Source organism: Dermacentor andersoni, chromosome 3 (genome assembly GCF_023375885.2).
Source record: "Dermacentor andersoni chromosome 3, qqDerAnde1_hic_scaffold, whole genome shotgun sequence".
Classification (NCBI taxonomy): Eukaryota; Metazoa; Arthropoda; class Arachnida; order Ixodida; family Ixodidae; genus Dermacentor; species Dermacentor andersoni.
Genome location: NC_092816.1, coordinates 115,487,860 through 115,514,608, shown reverse-complemented (window position 1 = coordinate 115,514,608; position 26,749 = coordinate 115,487,860). Strand labels below are relative to the sequence as shown.

Sequence of the window (26,749 nt, the reverse complement as noted above, 5' to 3'; positions counted from 1 at the left end):
TACATGAGCAACTATGTTCGTGGAGCCACCTGGTGAGGCAGCGTTTAACCTGGAAAGGCACACAGTTATTATCAGTAATCGGCCATATTCTACTTAGCTGCTGGTGTAGAGTGCTGGCAGTGGCGTAATCGTTAATATACAGCATTTTCTTTTTTGTTCCACAAGAACACGTCCCACGTAAAATGAAAGAGTGGGCGCTGTAATGTAAAGCTGTTCCAATCTTTCATATTCCAATTCTGCAATCAGCCCTCCGCGAGTGGTCAAAAAAATTTCGGGCCACCCCCCACTTCGCTTGTCTGTCACGCGACGTCAAGAAAACCGCGAGAGCTATTCATATCATATGACGTGTACACGCTGATCATGCATGAATGGACCGAACAAAAAAAATTATTTCTGATTCGACACCCTTTCGACATTAACCTTGTGCTATTGGTCAAAAGGTTTCAGGCTGCACCAACTTCACCTGTCTGTCAGTCGACGTCACAAAACCGCGAAAACTTATAGCGTAAAGTTACGTGTACGCGTTCAAGCTGCATTATTATGCCGAACAAAAACTGGATTTTTTCCTGAATAGCCGGAGGCTGTCCCCTTCTGAAAGGAATAGAAGATGGCCGCCGCCGATCGCTCAGGCACTGGCTACTCACACCTGCCGGAGAGCATCGGTTTATTTGCGTATAACATTTTTTTTTTGCGTAGCCGTATAACGTTATCGAGACTTTTCGGCATGTATAAGACATCGCTGTGCCAACTGTCTTTGCTGAGGATCCGTTTTAGCGGCAGTTTTAAGTGTCCGTGGCCCGCGGCCGCGATTTTAGACAAGCCACAGCAAGCTCAGCAAGGGAAAGCGGACCAATCGCAGACGCCGCCACCTCCCTCTTCATCCGCTTATCTATTTTCAGTGCGCTGGCTCGGCCCCGTCGGATCTCTCTCCACTTGAGCGTGCTCCTCGCCTCTTGTCAGCCAATTATATACGAAAGACCTCTCAATGTAGGCAATGTTATGTGTTCTGAAAGCTAACAAAAGTGACCTCCTATAAACGAGGAGAGCGTTTGATCGGGCTGTTAGGCAACGCTGCGGGTCACCGCCCGATGCTTGCGTCGGCGGTTACCAACATTTGACGTCAGGACATTGGAATAAAAACATATTCGAATATTTTTCCGTCATAGGGCTCAGTGTATAACGCGTTACACTTGAACAATGCATCACAAGCTGACGCTACCAGCGTGGTTACTGCTTGCCATGTTTCCGGCATTCTATGATTAGTATGTATAATTTAACGACAAGCTAATACTGTCTAGAAGCACGCAGATGGGTTCTTCATTATAGCTCACTCAGAGTGCAAAGTGAAGTAGAAGAGCTGACGGGATGAGTGAATGCTCGTCTAGCAGCGGCTTTTAATGAACGTCGATGTGGACCTACATTCGCAAGAAGATATTGGTCTCTTGCTCGAATTCAAGGGGCTTCAGAAGTGCTCTCTGCTGCGTAGTGCCCATGGGCTCGCCGAGAATAGGAGGTCCTTGAAACTCATTGTCTGCGAGGTCACCAGAACTTGGAAAAGTGACTCATGTGGCTTGAACTGTAACAGGAAAAGCTACTGATTACTTCACTTATCCGCAGACTGAGGCGCCATCTTGCGCTGCAAAATGAAAAGATAAGCATGCGACGCGTGGCGTGGTTGGCTAGGGAAGCGCTCGTTCCCGTGCTGTCGATTCTATAGCTTGCCATTCAAATATGACTGTAAAGGTTTCAGACTAGTGTTTGCCTGAGCCCGTTAGTTGAACATAGCACAAATGGTTTTCAGCAGAACATACTGACACGGACACAAAGGAACGACGACACACGCTTGACTAGCAACTGAAAGTGTATTATTGATTTCCCACACTTTTATAGCACAAGAGAGCCAATGTTTCTTTTTCATTTGATCATGCCGATTATCCGTCGTTTAGGCAGAAATATCGTCCCTGTGCAAGTGGCCCTTTTCTTTTGCTGCCAGTAGTATTTATGGTGTACTGATGGAAGATTGCCCGCTTCTGTCAATGGCCATGGCTTCTAAAATTTCGCGCGTCAGCTTATGTTTACTTCTTTTCTAAAACCTTGATGTCGTGAAATTAAATTGTGCACTGGTGCTGGCGATGATTAAAAGCGAGATGCCCAGCGGAAATTGCTTCCAAAGATGCTGCATGCTCTCTTGTCGTGTCATTAATGCACTTGCCCGTTTGTCCTGTATGTCGTCGGCCACATGATAAAGGTATATCATATGTCATCCCTGTCTTTCGGGTATCGTACTTCTTCTTCTGGTTTATTGTGCATTGCTTACTTTCCTGGCCATTATTGACTCGTGCACACATTGAATACGCCTTGTTTGGTGCTGAACATGCAACCGTGATACCTTCCTTTCCGTCTACTTCTTTAGCTGGAGGGTGAGGAGGCACAACGGCGACCCTTTTCCTTTCCTGTGGAATGTGTTCTTGTTGAACCTTGCTGTTCAAGAGTCTCGTCATTTTAGCAACCCCTCGGTGACGGTTGTAAGGAGGCTTTTGGTATAGCCAGCGTTGGTGAGCGTGGTTACCAGGTGCATGACGCTCTCTTCCATTACGCGATGACACGACGTTTTTAGGGTGGCCTGTAGCACCATGCACACGATGGGTCGTTTTACATTCTTAGAATGTGTCAGGAACGTATGGCAGGAACCCGATGCAAGAGAGGACTTTAATCTCGCTTTTAATCATCGCTAGCACCAGTGCACAATTCAATTTCACGACATCCAGGTTTTAGAAAAAAAGTTAACACAAGCTGACGCGCGTTATTTAAGAAGCCGCCACGCCTTCTCAATACATTGACAGAAGCGGGCAATCAACCTTCAGTACGCCATGAATACTGCTAACAGCAAAAGAAAAGGACCACTTGCGCAAAGACGATATTTCTACCTAAAAGACGGATAATCGGCATTATGAAAAAGAAAGCATTAGCTGTCTTGTGCTTTAAAAGTGCGGGGAAATCAATAATACACTTTTAGTTGCTAGTCCAGCGTGTGTTGTCGTACCTTCGTGTCCGTGTCAGTGCGTTCTGCTGAAAACCAAATGTGCTATGTACAAGTTTCATTGTGAAGTAAATGTAAAGAACTCAGAAAATACTGGAGAATCAAGGGCTGATACATTCTTCTAATTCAGACGGTAAGGATGACTTCATAATCTGACATGCTCAATCATTTTAGGAAAGGCTCTCCGCGCGCCCTTTCCTCCTCGCCCGATGAAATGGTCTATATACGGTTGTATTGTTCATTTGATTCGACCACATGTTTTGCTTAAGAAACGTTTTTACTAAAATGAAAACAAGAGTGGAGGCAGCACTACCCTTATGTGCGCATGGTGACGGTTCCCACTTCCGGCTTCAGGTTTGAAGCAGTATCTGCATTTCCAAATCACACAAAAAAAGAATTCTTCATAAACCGCCAGGAAAGAAATATGCACGCCCACAAGCGCACCAGAATGGGCATCGTTTGAATCATGTGATTTACCACCAGTGTCACTTTTTTACCCGCAGTCCACTGTCACTGACAGCCATCGCTAAAAGGTCGAGCCATCGCTCAAAGGTTCTAGTATAAGTTAACGTGTATATTTGTGTAGAATTGCATGCTGGTCGCCAGGAAACATTGATAGATGTAACCGGGATGTTTTATCAAATACGCTTATATTTCCCAGTCTCGCCCGCAGTCTCGTCTGCTGCTTGCACAACGTTTGATAACAAGGCCAGGCCTCAGCAAGAAATATGCGCGGCGTTCTTTAATTGTGCCACCCATTGTTTTCGGCATGGACATCGCATGGGTGCCGGGTCGTCTCCTGTGTAATATATTGCTGATAGCTGAAATTGAATCAGGTAATTAATTAAATAATTAATTGCTACTGTAGTTCGTCCGCTGGCTGCACGCATACCGAGAATATTGCAAGAATTGAGCAAGAAATGATTAGCACTGTAGTGCAAGAAAAGAAACACAAGAAATGCACATAAAGAAATATATATATCAGTACCATATCAATTAGTGGCGCGCACTTGGAAATGCCTTACAAGATGCAGCGTTACAATATTAAAAATTAACACCATGCGTTGAGTACAACCGTACACGTTCAATAACATGAATTGAAACATACTTTTGCTGCAATAAGACAGACCGATTGTGGAAGGCAATTCCATGGTGTTTTCGTAATGAAGGCGTTACAGTGCGTGTCTATATTTCAAGAAGAAACGCCCGTGTTCTTTTTTTTTTTTTTCGTGCCCGATTCCGGACGGTCGCGGTGCGTGTATGTGTGTTTTACTATTTTGCTTATATCGATTTTAATTCAACAAAGAAAACCGGCGTCTCTGTATTACCAACATTAAATGGTAAATCAGCTCACTGTCTGATGGATTGGCGTAGGCAGTAAAACATAAAACATAAGAGCGCATGCTCGTGCACGGCCAACCTAAGGCAACCACGAAACATCTGAGCGGCAGGCGCTATCAAATATTTTTGATACACTGGCATCGTTCTCACGCATTTCAAGTCTAGTATGCTTGAAGTTACCATATGTCTACGCTAGCCTTGCTGCATGAGGCCCATGGCGCTGCTCAACACAGTGACCACTGCGGTTGGTGAGCCAGCACGATACACATATAAGCTGTGTGCTTCGGCATTGCCTTTTTGGCCTGTATACAGCCGTAATATATGAGAGGGTTCGCATAAAAAGAATGCGATGGCTATTTTTGAGCGCAAAATTTCCGTAATACGTGTGAGTGCGTCGTAGAGAACTGAACGAACACAACCGAAAAAAAAAATTTGGTTATCATCCTCTTTCTCTAAAAAGCAAGAGAAAACGGGCTAACGCCGCACAACGTTTGTAAATATATAACCGCTGATGCCGTATGCTTGGACCATGCACTATACAGAACAAAGATATCTGTAATCCAGCACCTACGTTGCTTAGGACGCTCGCGCAGCTCGTAAACGGTCGCTTTGCTGGACAAGCTTGATTCAGACTGTAAGGTATGCTGCTATTACTAGCCAAAGCTATTTTATTAATGGGTGGAATCCTCATCCATCCAACCAAGTAGTCACGCAATGTAACTGCAGTGAACAGTTAGAACGCTTGTCAAACAGCCCAGCTCCTATCGTAGCAGAACAGTACCCATGCTGTTACGATCGTCGCGTATGTTTTATGGCTCCTAAACCGCAGCTTATAAATAGAGGACAATACTGCAATAAGGTCACATTAGTGATTGGAACATTTAGAAATACACAATTGATCTCCGAGGCTGATGGTAGGCTCAAATATGCGAGCCGCCCCCCCCCCCCCCCCCCCCCCATCGCGCTGCGTGTTCCGTACACCTCAACGCCAGCAGAAATTCCGGCCATGACGCCTTAAACCACTCCAGCACGCCTCACAGAACCGTTTATCACGTAGAAGACGCACGTCATACTAAATAGACCGCACGACCGCGAAAACAAACGCCAGAACCTACCGCCGAGCGTATACCTGCCATGCAAAAGACCGCTTTCACCCAAGCCAGTATGGCGCTGCTCATAGGCGGCGCCACTGCGTTCACAATATGGCGGCGCCTACGAAAAAACGGTCTATATGTAACAATTTATTTCAGTTCGCATTTGTTTCTTGTTTTTTTTTTCTTTTTTTTTTTTTTTGCCTGTCGGCGTCGGTGCGCGTGTACTAGCTTCTTCGCTTTCGTGGAGATCAGGCACTTAGCGGGATGGATGATTAGAAAAATAGGAATTGGAGCAATGGCATTCTTACACAGTACGGCCTCAGCATCCACAAGTTTTGGCCTGAGGATTGCGGAAGTATTTATTTATTCATTTATTTATTTACTTATTTATTTGTTTGTTTGAAACACTCTCAATGTCATTGCGCCGTTACAGAAAGGAGTGGTATGGTACATTATTGCAGGTGTACGTATTGAATGAAGATTGATCAGGGTTCCAGGCGATGGAGGCAAGGAGGTGATTCCATCCCGATGACGTCTTTCGTTCAAATGAATGAAAATACAAGTTGGTGCAGCAGCTTGGCACTTGTACTTTAAAGCAATGATCAACAGATTACGAGATATAGGAAGGCATGGTTAGCGAAAAAGATTTTATGAAAAAGACACAGGCGGTCAGCTGCTTTTCCGCAATATAGACCAGGAAGGTTAAGGGAAGATTTCATTGCAGACACGCTGGAAGTACGAGAATAATTGGAGTAAATAAAACGAGCTGAAAGGTTCTGGATGGCCTCAAGAGAGGAAATGAGCACTGATGACGAAGGATCCCAGATAGATGATGCGCATTCTTGTTTGGAGCTAACTAATGCTTTATAGAGCGTTAGTTTTAGTGAGACGGGGGCTGAAGAAAAGTTGTGGCGCGAATAACCAAGCATGTGGTTTGCACTGTTAATTACATAATGAATATGCTCTTACTATGTTAAGTCATTACAAATGTGGGCCCCAAGATATTTGCAGGAATGGAGGGAAACAAATTTCGAGCCATTAAGATAATACAAAAAGGAATATTTAGAAACACCGCTGCGCGAAATCCTAATTACTTTGTATTTATTAATATTAAGGTTAGTCGACCAGTCACTACACCATGACGAAATACTAAGTGTGACTGAAGAGCGGTACATCCATTTGGGTTAGTCACTACACGGTAAACTACACAATCATTAGCAAATAATATAATACTTGAGGAAATGCGCACACATAAGTCACTAATATTAATGAGAAATAATAGTGGCCCCGATACACTGCCCTGTGGCGCACCAGAAGATACAGAACAAATATGCGAGCCATAACCGTTCAATCTGGAGTAGTATGGGAGTAGTTCAATCTGGCCTAGTATTGGTGAAAAACATACATCGCAGTGAAAGATTTCACGCCTCAACTTCGGTTTTAAACCAGAATCACACTATCACGTGGCCACTCACCAAGTATGACGCTGCAGAACGCTCAAAATAAGTTAGCTTAATATTAAAGCAGTAATATAATGGTGACTGAGCGTGATAAACAGCGATAATATTGTTGGTACAACAATATTGTTCGAGACTTATTATCGTACGCATTTTGCTTGACGGTGCTCCGAGTTAGCCAGAAGCACTGTGCGCAAAGACGTTGTCTTCCTCGAAGTTGAACTGAATTCCGGGGTTTTACCTGCCAACACTACGATTTCGTTATGAAGCACACCGTAGTGGGGGACTCCGGATATATTTTTACCACCAGGGGACCTTTAAAGCGCTCTCAATGCGCCCGACACGGGGCTTCTTCTTCTTTTTTTTTTTTTTTTTTTTGCATTTCGCCCCATGGAAAGGCGGCCGCCGCAGTCTGGATTCCATCCCACGACCTCGTGCTTAGCAGCGCAACACCATTGCCGCTAAGCCGAAGCAACGGGTTTTCCTCAAAGTCAGAACCTGACTTCTGACCACTACAGGAGTGTCAGTAAAAATGAACTGCTCGATCAGCTGCGTGAGTGACTCCTCTGCTCATCATAATAATTTTCGGTAAGTTCAGAGTTGACAGACCAGCTCTGGGCTGTCCGGCAAGCTGAAGATGCCGTCCGAGTCCAAGGACTTCGAGCCACCACCTGAGGCCACCGCAACAAAAAGTGCCGCACCATTCATTAATAAAGTTTCTGCTTCTTCCTCATCTTCTTCTTGTGCAGAGACCGCACGAAGATTCGCACTTCATGCATCTTTTTGTTTTTACGCTGGTATCCACCATTGATTATACCTCTTTCACTGCTTAAAATTTTTTTTTCACTCGAGAAGCCATATTGCTCTATTGAAGCATTCATTCGTGCAGCGTGCATTTGTGTCTAACACTAATTTTTCTCTTTCTTTCCCAACTCGAGTCATATGCGTTGTCTCCTTCGATTTGTATTCACTGGTGCCATTTCTGCTTTCTCTTTTTTACACTGGCGCCTCTCAATAGGTCATTCAAGCCTTTTCTACCTCGGTGACAACATGGCCTCCATCGTACACTTGTATTACAAACGCTCGCTACGCCACAATATGAAAACGAAGCCACTCCATAAAGTGATTTCACACTCAGGGTCTAACGAAACAGCGCGGCTAGAACACAAATTGCACAACGAGTGCGAGCATATTGAGGGCACAAATGAGTGCAGCCTTCTCAAGAATTTCTGTAGAATAGGGTGAAGCAGGCATTAGCTGTCCTTTTCTTCTTTACAGGCTGAAGATTGTTGCATACACGAAAACAAATTTTCCCACAACTTAGCCCGAGGTTTCGTCAACCGGGCAGTGGGCGAGCCGCTCCTGAGGTCGGCCAGAGAGACCTTGACCACCCACCACGAGATAACATTGCATTACAGAAACAACAGAAGGACGCTCCCGCCGCCGGACAAAGGCCTTAATAAATATCAAAAGTGGCCTGGCGGAAGCTACAAACTAACACATTCCCCAACCCCTATATATACTCCAAGGCGTACCCAGGAGTCTACACCCCCGAATGTAAGCTCTGCGTGGTCACAAAGGCAGATTTAAAACACATTTTGTTTTTTCGATTGCGACAATCTAAAACTGAAAAGAGAATGGCAACTCTCTAACGAGCAAGAGTGGGAGGATGCGGTGTCCAGCTCGGTCCCGGCGGTTCAACTGCAGGCCGTCAGCTGGGCTTTGGAAGTCGCCGACAGACAGGGCCTCACGACCACAGCATGCGGCACTGGAGGAACTGATCGGACGGCCACCTCACGGACCCTGGAAGCCCATTAAAGTCAACCAAATCCTTTCTGTCGACGAAATACAGTTGTTACCACCAGCTGGCCTGACCGAGGCGCAGTTACAACGCAGGCGAGAGCTTGCGCTGACAAGGAACGCGTTGATAACGCAAGCTTCCGAGAGCGAGGGTGACGTGGCGTCGCGGCAATGCCCTCTCCACCCAAGCAACACCTGTCGCGTCAAGGCAGCAGAAGGTGTTCCCTCTCGCCCGCTATGCTCCGTCGAGGCGCACCCGCGACGTTGCGTCGCAGCCAATGGGAATTTTCCTGCCGTTTCCCTGCTACAGGCGACAGACGCCGGCTTTTTCGCTCAATGAGCCATTTGGTGGTTTTGCATAAAAGCAGTTATTGGAGTGTCGACGGAGACGAAATGATGGATGTGAGCACTGCTCCGAGTGATAATAGCTGCGCTTGTTGCGCAGGGGCACCAGTTGAGCAGTTGCTGCGCAGGACACCAGAAAACGCAAGGGGCAATTAACTGCCACAGAATAACTCTGAGTGACTGAATAAGAATGCGCCGCTTTCACACAGCCTACATGCACATGAATTCGTTCTGATTTATTGTTTTGGCCAATCTCGCCATGTTTGCATTCACTTAAAACAATCTATGGCGCGGTAGCGTGACGCTTCTCGCTGACAATGAACGCACGTACGCTTGCTAACATGCTTTTCTCTCGTTTCATTACTACCGTTGTTGTGGTGCTCCAGATAACTGAATGTAGTAATTCATCGTTTGCGAGCGCCTCAGTTGGCCGCACGTGCAATTTTTAATGGTATTACAGGTGTTCATGTGCTGTTATATCTAACCCTGATTTTGTTTTTCACCAATGGATACCGCGCAAACTTCGCAATTTATCTTGCTTTAGGAAGCAGAAAATATTCGATATTCTATATTATAGTTGGTGGCCATATTCCTCAAAACTTCGTATTCGATTCCATCCGAAATTTCCACTATTCCAACACCCTTAATAATTAGGGATTCTTATAGATATCTCAAATGAAACGACCCGCATAACTATACGCCCACCCTGACCGTGAATATCAACTTGCGTTTTCAGAACTGCATTGCTAGAAGACGGAGTTGCTTCCGGAGACGACGATCCCGGAGTCAATGTTGAAGCTGTTCACGTGTTCACGCTTGCGTTAACAAATGGCGTCTCAAAACTCTGTTCAGCCGAGCACACGACCCGCGCTTGAGCCGCGTTGCTCGTTCTCGAAGCGTGAATCTCCTTTTTCCATTTCCTACTCGGAAGAAAATGGTTCGAACTGGACCCCTTTTCTAAGCTCATGGCAATCTCCCCACGCCACCTGGCTATATTCTGCTTTCGGCCTCTCTCTAGTTTTCTATACGCCACTATCTTCCTGTTCACATTTCAGACCAGATTGCGCATGCCTGTTTGAAACATCCTCCTGTGTCCTCATTTCTCAGATTTATTTTCACCTATGTCACGCCAACGGGAAAATCTAATTTGAAAAGTTCCTTTCGGCATTTTGTTTTCTTCTTTTTGGCAGTCATCTGATAAGCCACTTCAACGCCAGCGCCACGAAAGCAGCATTCCCAGTGCACATTCGAGACGACCGAACTTTTTCAATTCAATTATCTATCTTTTTTGTTTAAATACTCGAGGGGTAAAAAGTGCACACCGCGCTAAAACAAAAAAGAAACTCGCCCTCCATCTTGATTTCGTTATGCATTCCAAGTCGGAAAATGCTCAAAATAGTCTCGCAGTTGTTCGAGCGCACGCCACTTGCAGCGCCGTTTGTCTCGCAGACGCAACGACTTGGCGTCACGCTTTTCGTCGTCCAATGTTTACGCAGACGCAGTGCACGTAAGTTTTGTCGCGTCTCCGCTGATGCCGCCGCTATTGCCTTAGCTCGAGTAAGTCTCGCGGATCGGACGAGCCATCGATGCTAGGTTCACGCACCCTTTCTTTGGAGCATCACGCGCTAGGGGGACTGGTTCTTTTCCACCGAAATACCTAGTGCAAACAGGGGATGACCTCGCTCGTAACCGTCGGCACGTACATCGTCCGCCGACATCTGGCGCTGCCGAAGAGGCTTCGGATATACCGGTCACTGCACTGTTTTGAAACCGAGCGCTGTTCGTAAAGAGCGAGCGCTAGAAATGGGACTGGTGAGCGAGGATACAAAGGTTGTGCTGCGGAGGCCGAGTGAAATTATGCTCGGTCGAAGCACGTACGCGCGTGTGTCCGTGTAAACAAGCTTTGTTTTCCTTGGCCATACGTGTCGTGAGTGCAAGCACGTGGTCTGGATAGCAGTGGCACGAACCTTCGAAGATAACGACGGCAAGGAACCTGTTGTAATGACGAGAGTTATTGCTTGCTTACTTTTTTTTCTAGTATTATATGTGCCATGTTCTCTTCACAGAGGTTCGTAGGTCGAAGCCCTGGCGGCCTCATCCGACATGATGCCGCCTTCGCTGCTATATTCGGCGTGGAAATGACCTGACAGTACGCGCGCATCTATTGGCTACCGCAGGCCTCTAAAAGCAAGCACATACAAAAAAAGTAAAAAGAAAAATACAGCGCGACAAAACTTAGAGCCATTGCGTCATCGAGCAATAGCATCGCCACAGTGTTTCAAGCCCAGTTCGTTATAAGCTTGCATCCGTGATTCAGGAGCACGAGAATCAACGAAACGTTTCCTTGGAGCAGTATAGGCCACGAGCTGACCGATAACAGAAGCTATATATATAGCGGGCTTCTTTCATGAAGAAGGAACAGCTAAATAAATATTGGGTCTATAAAGATCCTTACGCTGCCGGAGTATGGCACCGCCTTTTGGTTTGACTGCTTCAGTTCGCAAACAGGCCTTGAAAGGTGACTTGTGCTCATGAGCTTACTTTATGAAGACTACATGATTATAAGGACATGCAGTAAGTGCTCCGCGTTTCGTGCTTTTGGCAAGTCTGAACGAGAGACGCCAGATAAATACTCAGTTCGCATTTTGACATTTCTCATTGCAGCATGTCGCTGCTTGCCTTCTTGTTCTAGCTAAGCTTCGCTAAATTACTGCCGCTGTCCCTGGATGCCTTGAAGCATTTTAGTTGTGTTAAACGGACATAGCCAGCCCCGCTTCTCTACTAAGCGCTACAGCAAATTCGTTGTGCAGCACATAATTCTGTGTACATGTTACGTTTCAGTTAGGACTTATGTAAACAGCGGCAGCCACGTGGATTCAAAAGCCGTAGCGCATCGCGCACAATACCATGGACTCAGCAGCAGTTTCCAAAGTGTGCTTTGCTATTGCAGATGCATTGTCTAAATATTGCACAGCTTTGTTTTTTTTATTTTTTTTTTTTTTTTTTTTTGCAGTATTGCGGCTCGGAAAAGCAACTTTACCGTGACAAAGCTTCGCGACAGCCGCAGAGCCACCAACGGTGAGCTGAGCGCGCTCACACAGAATGACGTGTAACGACGCGACCTACCTTCAGCTGTTCTACTTAAGCAACGCATCCCTGCGCCACCGAAGTAAGCTGTTTAACTGGCCAAATACGAGAGCGAATCTAAGTGCATCCCTCTTTCGTCACTGACTTCCCAGAAATCTCTTAGAATCCCCAATCACGATCCATTTCCGTCCTCCTCTCGACAAAGCATTGCATCTGCTGCTTTGCGAACAAAGACCACCGGTGAACGTGACCTGCGTAGCCATAAGAAACAGGGTGAACCGCCGCCTTGTTTCGTTTGCTTCAAAAGGCACACTTAACCGCGAAAGCAATTCTTTTCTGCTCGCTAGCCCATTCGATTCAAGTATACAATGCTTCCCAATGTTTACAAAGTTCATCTACACTAAGAACGCACTTTTGCCGTTGCAGTCACGTAACAGACGAGCAAGGGAAGTGTTGTTTTAAGCCTACTTACTAAAGTGACTTGTTTATAATCGGCAGTCGTGTGCTGCATAAAGAAACGTTGTGTTAAAAAGGAAGTTGCTGTTGGATCAATTTGATAATTAAGCTTGGAGGAAGTGAGCGCAAAAGACTGAAACCAGGCAAAAGTTAGAAAGGTCCCTGTATTCCACCTTTTACTGTCAATTTAAAATAGAACACGCACAGCTTACGACCGCGAGATATCTTCGGGAGGCATAATTCCAAGCACCATAGAAGGGGAAAGATGTCGCGAAACAGTAGAGCACAATCATAATGTAAAAGTCACAGCAAATGCGAAGGCTTTGGGATTGTTCCCCACCTGCGGCAAGTTGGTTTTTCGTCCACTTTGATTTCCATTAGTTTATCGTGTCTTTATTTAATTTATTAAGCACAGGTAATTTCCCCTATGGTGTCCTTCGTGTTAGTGTTTGTTGGCTTCTTATGATACAGCAAATTTCTTTTTAATTTCTACGCTTAAGCTTTAGGCTTGAGCGCAAGAGAACCGATCTTGCTGAGAATTTTGAGAACCGATTATGCTGAGAACCAGTTTCGTGCACTACATCTCTGGAAAGTGTCGAGTCGCGTCAAGGTGTAGTGCGTAAACATAAACAGTATATATACATGGCATTAGAGTTTTCACCTGTGTGGTGCATAAATTAAATATTGGATGAGATTACACAATGCACAGGATCGGATGAAAATAAAGAATTGGGCGCAACGCATTTACTTCTCTGGCATTGAAATATTTGCTTCACATAGATTCCAGCATATGAGTAGGATATGTATAATATTTTCTTAAATAAATACCTTTTTTACACATGTTACGTTTCAGTTAGAACTTATGTAAACAGCGGCAACCACGTGGACGCAAAAGCCATAGCTCATTGCGCACAATACCATGGACTCAGCAGCAGTTGCCAAAGTGTGCTTTGCTATTGAAGATACATTGTATAAATATTTCACTTTTTTTTGCAGTGCTGCGGCTGGAAAAAGCAACTTTACCGTGATGAAGCTTCACAACAGCCGCAGAGGTAATTCCCACCAACGGTGGGAATCACCTAGTTAGAGCTCCGTTGTGGTCCTCTATAAATTTTTGTAGGGCCCTAATGGTAAGGGTGTTACCAGTGCGACAAGAAAAACGCTCTTAAGGGCGTAAACATTCTTGCAGTGTATAGTGGATATGAACCACTCTTGGAGGCAAGCAAACAAACAAACCAAATTGCGCCAAAGCGTACACGGAGCGAGGAATGCTAAAGTATATAAAAGTGAATATGGTATGGGAGTGAAGGAGGCTTCGCTTATAACAGATTGTCACATCTTCGTGGGATGCGCCAATCTTTTATTTTCATTGTTTAGCTGCTCGCCCGGGTCCTATAGTCTTAAATCTTGATTTTAGTGGGGATAACGGAATCTCCCCAATGCACTGACAAAAGGTTGAACATCGCAAGAGGGAAAGCACAGCCTCAAATCACATATGCAACATCAAACCAATGTGTCAGAAGACAAGCCTTCTACCGGTGCAAGCCAACGGAAATACCGCGTTAATATCCTTCTTTATACTCGCCGCGGTGGCTTAGCGGCTATGGTGTTGCGCTGGTAAGCACGAGGTCGCGGGATCGAATCCTGGCCACGCCGACCGCATTTGCATGGTGACGAAATGCAAAAACGCCTGTGTCCCGTGCATTGGGGCCAATGTTAGAGATCCCTTAATGGTGAAAAAGAATCCGGAGTCGCCCACTACAGCGTGCCTCATAATCACAATTAAGCACAATTCATTCATGCTTCTTTATAAATATTTTTATTAAAGAAAGGCTGCTAAGTCAATTCTGTGCCCCGATGGGTGCCGCTTTTCGAAAGAAAATGTTTCAAATTCGTGCCTCAGAAGCACGGGCACCAATGCGACAAAACACGTGGAATAAATGGCACACTTCACTTTTCGTAAGCTTGCCGCGACACTCATGAAGTCAATGCGTCAGGACCTCGTGAATTTGCACACAAATTATTGAAGTACTGCAGCAACAGTTGCGAGTGGACTGTCATGCTTGAATTTCCTTCTTACTCGTGCCTGCATATTCCTTATTTCTGGCGCTACTCTAGGCAATGAAACCACCTAAATTGGCATAATCAGATCGCTCAACCACATGGTAATGTGAATCGAGAACGTAGTACTACCTGTGAGCGCTTCAATTAGGCATTTCATAGAGTCGAAGGAACAAGGACCGGAGCGAATAATGTTCCACACTGTATATGAAGCATGTGCATGTTCCGTTTAATTAAAATGCACTTTGACGAACGTCGTCAACACCTCTCGAAGTTGCCATGTTCGTGCCTATAGCTCCTAACAAAGGGAGATATCGTGCCACTATGCGGTATACCATCAGTATCCTATGAATGACAGCCGAAGTGTCAGACCGCAGGCTTTCCGCTCTCCCATCTCCGGAGTTGGCGCCACCTGTATCATTAAGTTCCAACGTGTCGAACTACATCGAACAGTATAACTGGGTAGCTCCGACAAGGCGTGAGAGACAGCTTGCCACCGGTATAAACCGGTAAAACAACAAAGCCAACGTACGGCAGAGCTAGGCAGCAAATTAATTTAATCGATCGTCGATGTTTCGTCCAAGGCATGCGCAGTAATTCGCGGCCTCGATAACAAAGGCGCGCGAAATAACACGCAATTTAGAATTAGACGAGCGTCGCGTAATGTCGGCAAACTCTTTGTACGCCGTCGTAAGGATCTCACGCCCGACTCGCGTTCAAAAAACGAGCCGTTAACTTCTGGTCGCATCGGTCGCGTTTCTTCCGTCAGCCGGTGGCTCTCCCTCGGACGGGCCCGTAACGTCGTCTCTCGTCGCTTCCAGCTCACCAGTAAAGAGCGACGACAAAGTCGTCGTCGCCTCGTAGAGCCGCGTGCGTCTTGTTCTTCTTCTTCTAGGCAAAGGTCGAGGGCTCGGATGGCGGCGAGTGGCGGTGACGTTGCGGGCCGCCTCTTCGCTGGCGGTTCCGCCGCGGTATAGTAGACCCGGCTTGCTGTTCTTACCGGAGCTGAACAGCACGAGGGCCAAAGTGGCAAGGACGAGGATGATTATCCAGATCACCAGGATCGTAGTCTTTCGCTCCCTGCCGTGCCGGTCGACGCCGCCGCCATGGGTGGGCTTGAGCGGCCGCGCGGCATCGGAGAGCTCCTGCGACGCCGGCTGACCCACCGCGCTGTGGTCACCCATCCGCGGAGCCACTTCTCTCGATGACATCGACGCCGAGAGCGACCGGCGGCCCCATGAGATGTCCGTCACTTGGTGATTCAGCGGCAGGAGCTGCGGAATTATGGTCGACTCTTTGATGGGGAGGCGCGGCCATGATTTCATCTCTTCCGGTTCTTCTTTTTACCCCGAACGTGGGGTACCGGGAGCGAAGCTGGTGATGATTATGATCCCAGACGATGGCACGTACCCACAACAGGGTATTTTGCGAGGAAGCAGGCAGCAGAACGATAGGATAAGGCGGTGAAGGGATGTAGTAGTAAAAGAAATAACGAGAATATTATAGCCAGATCTTGTTTATAATATTATTATTTACAGAAATCTTCACTTAAGAATATAAAGTAAACAAATGATGTTTTGTTAAGATGTAAGTGTACTATGAAAAAAAGGAAGGAATTCAAGCTGGGAGATGATGTTCTGGTCAGACAATAAGGGGCACATACACACAGTAAATGGGTGGCCAAAAATCGGGTAGATTTGTTCAATATTACAGCGAAGCTGTTAGCCTCTCGGCGCTCGGTATTTTTTGAGTCCGCGTCCGTGAGCAAAAATGCGGGTCGAATGCGGCAGCAGTGCAGGGCAGGAACAGTGACTCGTACCCCCGTAAAATAGAGGCACTCGGTAGAGTGAAGCTCAAGATCCATACGTTCCTTGGAATCACGCGTACAACATGCAGAACAGCATTCGTTTCAATAAAGAACAAGCACAAAACAAGTACTTGAAGCACATAAATGATGACAAAGCACTCCTGATGACAACGCGAAGCACGTATCGCTCCCCGCATAAGGTAAATATTACTGTTCGGCAAGCTGCCGCGGCTCAGGCAGCTTCTGACGAGGGGCGTTGAGTCTCTAGCCTTTCCTGTATAAAATAACGCACCTAGCAACTGGTTTAATTCTTGTAGCACCGCTACGGGAACGCAACGCATTGTTAGGACTCCCGAGGAGCAGCGTGAATACGAGGAGCGACAAACGGAAAAAGAAACGGCAATATGACCAGCGGCGGCGTGGTGTCAAAGTTACCATTGCTCCCATTACTATCGATGCTCTAGATTACCATCACTACCATTACTCTAAAGCAATAAAGCATTCCACACCCTGCCAGCAGTTGCAGCAGTCGTTTTCAACGGTTTCGCTGGACATCCACTTTTCCGGCGCAGGGATGCGAGTCAGTTTTCTTAATCAGAAAGAGATCTTCAGTACTGATAAAGTGCTACCAATGTGGAAAATTAAAATTACACAGTAATGTGAAAAGAACAGCAACAGCAAGAATCAATAACTGAAAAACACGAAACGTGGAGATCAAATGTAAAGAGATGCGAAATAGCGCGCAGTAATCCGTTGAACTCGCGGTGAGCGATGCGGACCGTCTAGCAAACATTCCCGTGGCTGCATCTCATATTCGAGGCTGCAAATAAAATTATAACAGAACCTGGTAAGTCAAGGCCAAGTAGCCGGAGAGGAAATTCGAAAATTCCTTTGTTGAGACAACATTTATACGGTCCGTGGAGGCGCATGCGCGCTGTCGCCGTTGACGCCGTCGCCGTAGGCGCCGCCGCCATCGTGCTGTCACGGTGTCAATTCACATGGGCTCTCGGCACGTGGGGGCTTCCAGTTTCTCCAAAGACGCGCCGTGCATTTTGCTGCGAAACCAAGCAAGCCAAGAGAACGAGCTGTCACGCTCTAGTCGGCTTTGTCGGAGCCTGGACAGCCTTCTGGTTTCTGTGGTTGCACGAGCCTTGTGCGCACAAATTTTAGCTTTTCTGCTGAGCTGAGCAGCTGTCTGCGTACCACACCGCGGTGCATACGTCAATCTGAGCGGATGAAACACTAAACGCCAAGATAAATGCAACCCTTTGTTTAAGGCACCGACAAAACGCCGTCGGTAATTAAGAGCTATCAACGGTTAGGCCAACAGAAGAGTTACACATTTTCCGGTTGGTATAAAGTTTGTAAACAGGGATAAGGTGCCTCAGAAAGGCTGGCCAACGTTTCGATAGGAGTGACGTCACTGCACTAACCCTTTAAAACTAACATGCCGAGAATAACGAGGCCGCCTTTGACGAAGATAGGTCCTCCTATCGAAACGTTGGCCAGCCTTTCTGAGGCCCCTTATCCCTGTTTACAAACTTTATACCACAGTGTGCTATCCATCTGTCAGCCCCTTTCTTGATTTTGGACAGTTTCCGGTTGTTACATAAAGGCGCGTCGCATAAGTAAACATGATTACACTACAACTTCCGAAACAGCGCTTCGAACTTTTGTAGTCGTATGTCCACATATTATTGACCGACTCACCACTATAGGGCATCGAATGAAATCGGCCAATTGGTTAGTGGCTACGCTCACTGACCCTGTGTACGCAGGGGCTACAGTTGCACCGAAGTATGCCCTCGGTTCATGTTCCCAAACGTCGCCTTTTCTCTCAGAGAAGTGTGTCTGAAGAGCTTCGTTAGCGGTACTCGAGAGCTGCAATCTGCGATCACTCGCCCTAGGCCACAGTGTTCTGCCCTGGATCCTATCTTGTGCTAACATTCGACGCGTCCACGGTTCGACTCCCTGATCTCAGAAGTCACGAAATACGAAATACCAGTACGAAAAGTTTGACATTAGTGCTTCTTCTGTGCAGTGATGCGTCTAGAAGGCAGCGTCAGCGTATGCGACAATTCTGGCCTGAGGCCAGCACCAGGCGTGTACGATCACGATGTAATTAAAGCCTTCGCAAGGGAGTTGGTTGGCAGACGGTGCCCCATATATTTCAGAGCTTCTACAGCCAGACGCTGATTGAGCGCGCGCGATGAGAGAAAAGCTGTATTAGAAAAGGTGGCGATAATGAGACGTTTAGGCCGCTAAGTGCCAAATGTGGAGGTAGACGACAGCGGTTCACAGACGACAGAGCACGTGGAAGGGGGCGCTATAACGTAAAACTATTCCAAACTTTTCTATTCCAATTCTGTAATCAGCCCTCCGCGATTGGACAAAAACTTTTTTTGGACAAGCCCCGCTTCACCTGTCTGTCATGCGACGTCACTAAAAACGCGATACTTCCTCATCTGATATAATGTGTACACACTGATTATGCATGAGTTGACCCGAAAAAAAACATAGTTATTTCTCAATCGACGCCTTTTCGCCATTCGCCCCCAGGTATTGGTCAAAGGTTTTCGGGCTGCACCCACTTCACCTGCCTGTCACGCGACGTCACAAAACCGCAAAAACTCACCGCGTCAAAGTGACGTGTACGCGTTAAAGGTGCATTAATATGCCGAACAAAACTGAATTTTCTTCTGAATAGCCGCAGGCTGCCCCGTTCCGAAAAGAATAAAAGATGGCTTCCGCCGATCGCTCAGGCGCTGGCTACTCGCACCTGCGGACAGCATCGGTTTTTTTTGCGTATAATAAAACTTCTTGCGTGGCGATGTTACGTTTTTGAGCACTTTCGGCACGTTTGCGACCTCATTCTGCCAATTCTTCTTTGCTGAAGATCCGTTTTAGCGTCATTCTTAAGCTTCCGTTGCATGCCGCCGCGATTTTTTACTAGCCGCCGCAAGCTAAGTAAGGGAAAGCGGACCAATCGCAGACGCCGGCACCATCTTCTTCATCCGGTTATCGATTTTCAGTGCAATGGCTCGCCCCTATCAAATCCCTCTCCACTTCAGCGTGCTTCTCGCCTCTTGTCAGCCAATTAGATAAGACAAGCCGCTCAGTGTAGGCAATGTTATTCGTTTTTCAAGCAAGCAAAAGTGACCTTCTATGAACGAGGGGAGCATTTGTTTGGTTCATTCAGACAACCCTGCGGGTGACTGCCCGATGCGTGCGTCGGTGGTTACGCAAATTTGACGTCAGGAGATTGGAATAAACACATATTGGAATAGTTTTACGTTATAGGGCCTAGGGTCTCCCTGCTGCTGCATGACTTCTGAGAAAGTACGCTTCAATTAACCAAGCCGTTTATATGTCCCGTGCGCCCGGTGGCCGGTGAACGGTAGATTCGTGCAAAGAGGAGCGGACGCGAATATAGAGGAAAAGACAATTAAGCACGGTGGGACTGACGGAGACTGAATAAGTCTTCGCTTACTCATATGATGTCATATAGCTCGTTTATTGCTATAGCCTTTTATTTACAGATAACTGCCCTAACAGACGAGGGAAGCGAGAAACCCCGATCAGTTCGTGCGTCTCTTATACTAATTGCTTACACCTTCGGAGTGAGCGCATGATGTCCCTAAGAGATGTGAACAATACATTAAATCTTTCGTTACCACGCCTATTCAAATGGGTCACCGTTGATCAATGCTTTAGATCCCCAATTTAAACATGTTGGAGCCGTTTCTTATCCACGTAAGGTCAACCAGTAGTTAGCGCAAGCAATGAACTTTCATAATCAATTGAAATTTTTGTGCTCCGGCGATTTTGTTATTTTTGACGGACGTTTTCGCGAACTAATGTGCCTATGTTTTAGCAAAAAGAGGCACGGCTGTCACCTTCTGCCGCGCTCGGGAAAAAAGGCAAGCCGCTCACGATTACGCGGCACTATCATGAAAATTTTGTAATCCAATGACTCCCAGCAAGTCAAGAATTAAATTATATCACCTGCTTTGCGTCCGACAGTGCTGAGCGGTGATAATTAACCGAAAATTACGGCAGCTGTTCACAAGGCAGCTTTGGTTTGGAGTCTGGGTCGTTTTATTGCACGAAAGTGTATTTATGAAGGTCCACCGCATGTCCAACATGTGGACCTGGCATTTTCAGCCAGTTTCCAAGAGTTTCGGTTTCGTCTCTCTCGTGAAATCTATGCAAGGGGCGCTGCTGGTGTCACTCCGTAGTTATCGAAAGTCGCTCCCATGGCACCGTCCCACGCGGCTGCGTCGAAACTATGCTGCACCCGCACTTCAATTTAGGGATAAGAACTCAAGTTATGATTCCGAAGATCACAGCAAAGCAGATTCAAGCTCTGACGGCGACGATGTTTTGAGTCAGCATGGGACATCGCAGCAGTTCACCGCCGAGTTTTCTTTACGGCGTTGAGTGATCTGCCTATCGTTTTACACAACCTGAGAGCTCTACTGGTTATCTAGGTTATGACGGGCTGCCATCGGCAGCAAAGAAACTCCCGCTCATGCCAAGAAGGCCGCCCTTAACATATCTGGGCCCAGCACTATACATCAGCGCAAGACAGTTTACAACGGTGTGGGATTTATTTCTACTCTTCTCTGCAGAGGTGATAAAGATCATCTGCAAAAATGCAAACAGATATGCTTGGATGCATAACCTTGTATTTTCCCAGCAACGCTGAGAGCGATCGGTCCTGAAAGAGGCGCATGACCCGAGACGAACTGGTGAAGCACGTTCCTTGGACTTCTCATCGGACCATCCTCAGAAGATGCCGAAAAGGTGGTACTGCAAAATGTGTTACGAGGACCGCAAATTTGAACAAATACCAGACGTATTGTGGGAAAAGTAGAGTGTACCTATGCTTCACAAAATCCAGGAGCTGCTTTACCGCATGGCAAGAGCGATGAACTGGTCTCCGTTTCTTATTTTGTATTCGAAGAATGGCGGTGTGCTGAGCATTTATTTTTCAGACACTATTCCTCAGGTATTTATTTATCTTTGAAACGTATATTCTGAATTTGCTTTCATATTAATGTTTTTAGACATGTTTTTTAATGTCGTTTTTATCAACTGGCAACAAAAATGGCGCTTTCCAGAATTTTTATGTTTTACCTAATAATGTTTTGGCTACCTGTGGTTTTGGAAAGAGCATTTAATTATGCACAATATAGCTAGGCTGCCATGTCTGCTGGAATATTATTTGTACTAGTTAATAATTTTTTTTCCGTGACCTATAAAGGACGACCATTTTCTTGCGGTAGCGAAAGAGTTAAGAGTAAGGTATTTGAATAGCGCGCACTTTCTACTGCTTTATTTGCTATCCCTATGCTCAAGTATGCCTACACAGAAATATAACTCGACTATCTCCACGCACTTACACGTCGTGTAGCATCGTAAAAACGAAGTCCTTTTTCAGTCAAGTTATTTTTAGGCATACATGGAGTCGATTGCACTTAGTCAGGTCACCCGACTGTCTGAGAATACCTGCAGACTATAGCATATTTTACACGGAACGATGGTCCACATAGACGTTTATGGTATGGTTCACTGTCCACGGTATACGCTGAAACACAATTTCATATGGCCTTTAGAAGAATGAACTGCTTGGTTAGTTAATTATACGACATAATAAACGTTCCTGCGGCGAGCGTCGGCGTTATCCTGCGGCGTAGCAAAGCGAACGAGTGAAGTCTGAAAGCGAACACTCGGATTGTCGCGGGAAATGAAGTGCGCGAGGGGGAAAGCGGAGAGGAGGCTGCAGGGGAACCATGAGGCGGAAAGCGGAGGAGGGCGTGATAGCGTGAAAAGAAAAGCGTAGTGCCGCGACGACGGCCAGAGTAGCGCACGTCGTCGGGGAAGCTTGTGGGCGGCGGCTGCTGTGAATCGCGCCCACGCCTCACCCACGCGCTAGCTCTGACGATCTCGAGATTGGCGAGGCAGTCGCGCGACACTTCGTTTCGTTTGAAGCGTGTCGCGCCAGACAGATTGTCCCCGCCAGCCAATACATCGTGACGTGAAAACACGTACAGAGTGGCGCTCACATTTTGCATTCTAGAGTATCGTAATCGTCCGTGAATTTTCAATTGATAACACGTCCCTGCTTTGATGAAATTTCCAATTCATTAACTCTGGCTTCTCAGATGGAGCCATCACAAGGTTCAAGGAGGAGAGAGCTCACCTGTTTATCAAGCCATGCGTTGCCCGTGCTGACTGCTTTTGCGAGGTTATAAAATGACAAGCAGTTTACAACAATTAGGAACTACGTTGGTGTGGAATGGTCATGATTTCTGGCACAGAAAAAAAAAAAAACCTCTGAAATTATTTTTTATGGCTGATAACGGCCCCGTAACGCTTCAGAGCAATATTTTTTGCAAAAAACATATTTCACCAAAACACATTTGACTTCGCCCTGCAGATATGCCCCAACGTACCCCTATTTTCATCAAATCTCACCTCAGTGGCGGTTATAATTTTCTCAGAAAGTAATGTTATAGAATTCTGTAAAATACGCTTGCAGCATTCTGGAGCACTCCATTAGAAATTTCATGCAATGCTGCAATTACCCGACACAGTGGAACTGAAGACATGCTCCTTATTTCCACAAGGTATTTCTCTTATGGTTCACGTGTATCGGGTAATGACAGTGTGTCTCGTTTCGTTCATTGACGACGCCGGAGATACACATGCCCTTCGTATAAAGCACAAGAATCTGGCGAAAACATGAATTCCGCAACCATCCTTAAAGCCAACAAGATTTAGCATTTCGTGTTACTGTGATAGTCCGTTCAAACCGAATGGTTTCAAACAATATTCTACGGCCACATAGCTCAAAATGAAATTGAAAAGGGGAGGGGAGGGGAGGTCTTAGGCTCTGAAATTCTTCCTATGTGGTTAATCGACAAACATTACACATTCCCCATTCGCCATACATCAAACCAAGCTTTCTCCCACTTCCTCCCAAATTGAATACGAGATGACGTCCAGTACTCCAACGCAACTAGTAAACACTATGTAGAGCGGCCGTATTTAACACTCGAGCTCAGGTCTAAGCAATGTTTCGCAAAGCCAGTAAATAAGTGACGCTATTGAAGCTTTGACAGCACATCACTGGCATGATGCCCCCTATATCTTCGAAAATACTTCTATGTCTTGTGCTCAGTTTTTTTCATTTTTTTTTCAGAACGGTAGGCAAAATTCATAGCATGTTCGTTCTAACGCTTTCGGCCGCTTGCATAAGTAATTTTCTACAAAATGTGTAACATGGCCAGGTTTAACATTCTCATTGTACGAGTTTATAACGACAGAAAGCTGAGCTAGTTGGTAAGGATTCATTATGCAAAATGAGTGTATTGTACGAGTGTATTACACACAACATGCACTTCATCCTCATACAAAAACGTTCTTGCGGTCACGTTTACTTCTCCGAGGACATGAGCAAACAAAGTCCATACTTGGTAAACGCTCCTGAAGAGGAGGATGGCAATCATTCAGTAATTATTTGCAAATATCCTAATAAACCTACAAAATTCCAAATTTCGGCACACATTACCGGTAACGTGTACCCTATTTCCTCCAAATATAAGGTTGTTTGTTACCATTTTCTCTTGGAGGGCCGCGATGATTCTTTGTCAATGTTTCAAATAACGTCCCTAAACAGGCAGAAAACAATTAACAATATTCATTTAGCCTCTAATGAAAGCCAAAGTGTAACAAAAAATCGGACCACGCGAGAAGTCTAGCTATCTTCAGATAGTGTAGGTAAAGCTGTGCCTCCGAACAAAAGTTTACGTTTGAAATACGAGTTGGGGAGTCCGTCCGTCCGTCCGTCCGTCCGTCCGTCCATCCGTCCATCCATCCATCCATCCATCCATCCATCCATCCGTCCGTCCGTCCGTCCGTCCGTCCGTCCGTCCGTCCGTCCGTCCGTCCGTCCGTCCGTCCGTCCGTCCGTCCGTCCGTCCGTCCGTCCGTCCGTCCGTCCGTCCGTCCGTCCGTCCGTCCGTCCATCCATCCATCCATCCATCCATCCATCCATCCGTCCGTCCATCCATCCATCCGTCCATCCATCCATCCATCCATCCATCCATCCATCCATCCATCCATCCATCCATCCATCCATCCATCCATCCATCCATCCATCCATCCATCCATCCATCCATCCATCCATCCATCCATCCATCTCCAATACCAGCGGCTTAAAACATGGGGCGAAATATATCTGGTTATTTTGTTTCGGTTGCTTAGCCACTATCTGTTTTATATACAGGAGACTTTTGAAAAAGGTTTCAGAAAATGTCTCAGATCAAATAACACGACCAGTGGCTTTCTTTCAAGCGTGTAATATTCAAGAGAGAAAGGCTATAACCAAAAAGTGGCTTTTTTGTGTGTGCCGCGGAGTAATCACTTCATTATTATAGATACCGGCTTTGTTTCCATCGCTTGCCTTCATGCTCAGCTCTCTTCATGCGTTGCCGGCATCCATGCCTGTATTCACCTGCACGGTGCTAGCATAAAGAAACATATTGGTAAAGTGCGGACGCTCCCGTATAGGGCCCTGTGGCCGAGCTACTGCACTGCCACCTGCGCCCCGAGCGGGCTGGTCCGACCGCTGATTTTGACTTCCAAGAATTTAGACGCGTGGTTTATGTCTGGTTGACTTTCGTTTTCAATAACAACTTTTTTTATTCTAGTTTACCTTTGACTGCAAGAATGTGCAATACGTCCTCTCTAGTGGAATGCAAAAGCCTTATTATTTCATTCTGAGGCATGCCGTACAAATGGACGTAATCTTGCAAACTTTTTTACTGGGAAAGCCGCGAAGCTTCTTGAAGAACCAGCAAGGCTGAATCAGCTCATGTAGATTGAAAAAAATAATACGGCCAGGGTTCTCTTCATTGCAATTCTTTTTCTGTTTCTGAGCAGCTTTTATCAGTTGCACACAACAGAAAGCAGTGGTTCTATAGAAAAAATGCTTTTTTTTTTCTTTTTTACATAGGGAACTGGACAGAAAAAATACTGGATCACACACTTGATATAGCCACAAATTAAAAGAAGCATGTTTTAGCGATGACAAGCAACGCGTCCAGTAAAAGTGTAGCGAACCGGGCCAGGCTCATGCAGAGTGAATTCGCAGTGTGCTATAAACAGCATTCACAACACTATCCCAAATGCGCATTACATTGCTTGAGCCGCGCCAAATGAAACGTTTGTCTGATCGTGCGGGTGAGTTACATGTAACAAGTTCTGTGCTTCAAATCGAAGGTCTTGCGAGTGACCCTTGGAAAATTACGCGTTGGAAGGAATGCGCATGCTCTTTTGGAAAATACGGGCGCAACAACAAATGGTGGCTGAACGGTAAACGGGTGCCATGGCTCAGATTCCATGCTACACGTCCAAATATGCTCACCCAGCATAACAAACGCCTTTCTAATAATGTTCTTAACTCAAGAAACAGCAAAATTATCTCTCCATAGAAAAGAAAGCACCTTACCGCACGAGCGAGGCGATGCATGGAAAAGCACGGTGGGGTGGGCGTAACCAGTGGGACATGACCAGCGCAGCATCGACGCCTCTATGGAAACGGGATGCGTGGACGTGACCCCATAGACGTGTGATAAGCTACCTACCTCTGAGGTAAAGTGGACGTGCAAATCGCCACGCCGCCTGGCGGGTGCTCACACCCTTAACGCTAAACCCCATGAGCGCAATTTTGTGCGCGGCAGCGACGAGCGACGGCTTCGAGCAATGGACCGGGCCGTCGCTTGAAAAGATCGCTCGGTCTTGTAGCGCGATCGCTCGGTTCTGCAAATCTAGAATTTGTCGCTCGTCACTCGGAAGTGCCATGAGCAACTAGCCAATAGCGCGAAGCCGGAACTGGATGTACATAACTCAAGTACTGCCGATTGTCGCACGGAACAAGCAAACGATTGACATTGAAATGACGTGCAAAGGTAAGAACTTTCCACTGGAAGACCTTCAGATATATTTTATGCAGCTTTTTACAGTAAAACACATCAACTTAAGTTAATAAACCATGCGTCACGCTAGTTTCCGCGCCTATATTGCTGCCCTCATACCAGCAACACTGGGGAGACGTCGCTCGAAGTCATCGCTCGCATAGGGTACGACTTGTAGATGACGAAGCGAACGCGACAGCCATCTCCATCGCATCGCTTGTCGCTGACGTGCGCAAGATCGCTTGCATGGGGTTTATACTTTACTTGCTCGGCCGTGA

The 26,749-nt window shown here is 46.3% G+C and overlaps 1 protein-coding gene across 1 annotated transcript in view; it reads right to left on the bottom strand.

Moving 5' to 3' along the window:
* The window catches only part of LOC126539261 (uncharacterized), a 267,707-nt gene extending 241,666 nt beyond the window's left edge, over positions 1-26,041 (bottom strand). The window contains exon 1 of the mRNA XM_055074814.1: positions 26,006-26,041. Within this exon, the coding sequence (XP_054930789.1) occupies positions 26,006-26,026 (21 nt within the window). The 5' untranslated portion in view covers positions 26,027-26,041. The remainder of the gene's footprint in view (positions 1-26,005) is intronic.
* Between the last annotated feature and the right edge of the window lie 708 nt (positions 26,042-26,749).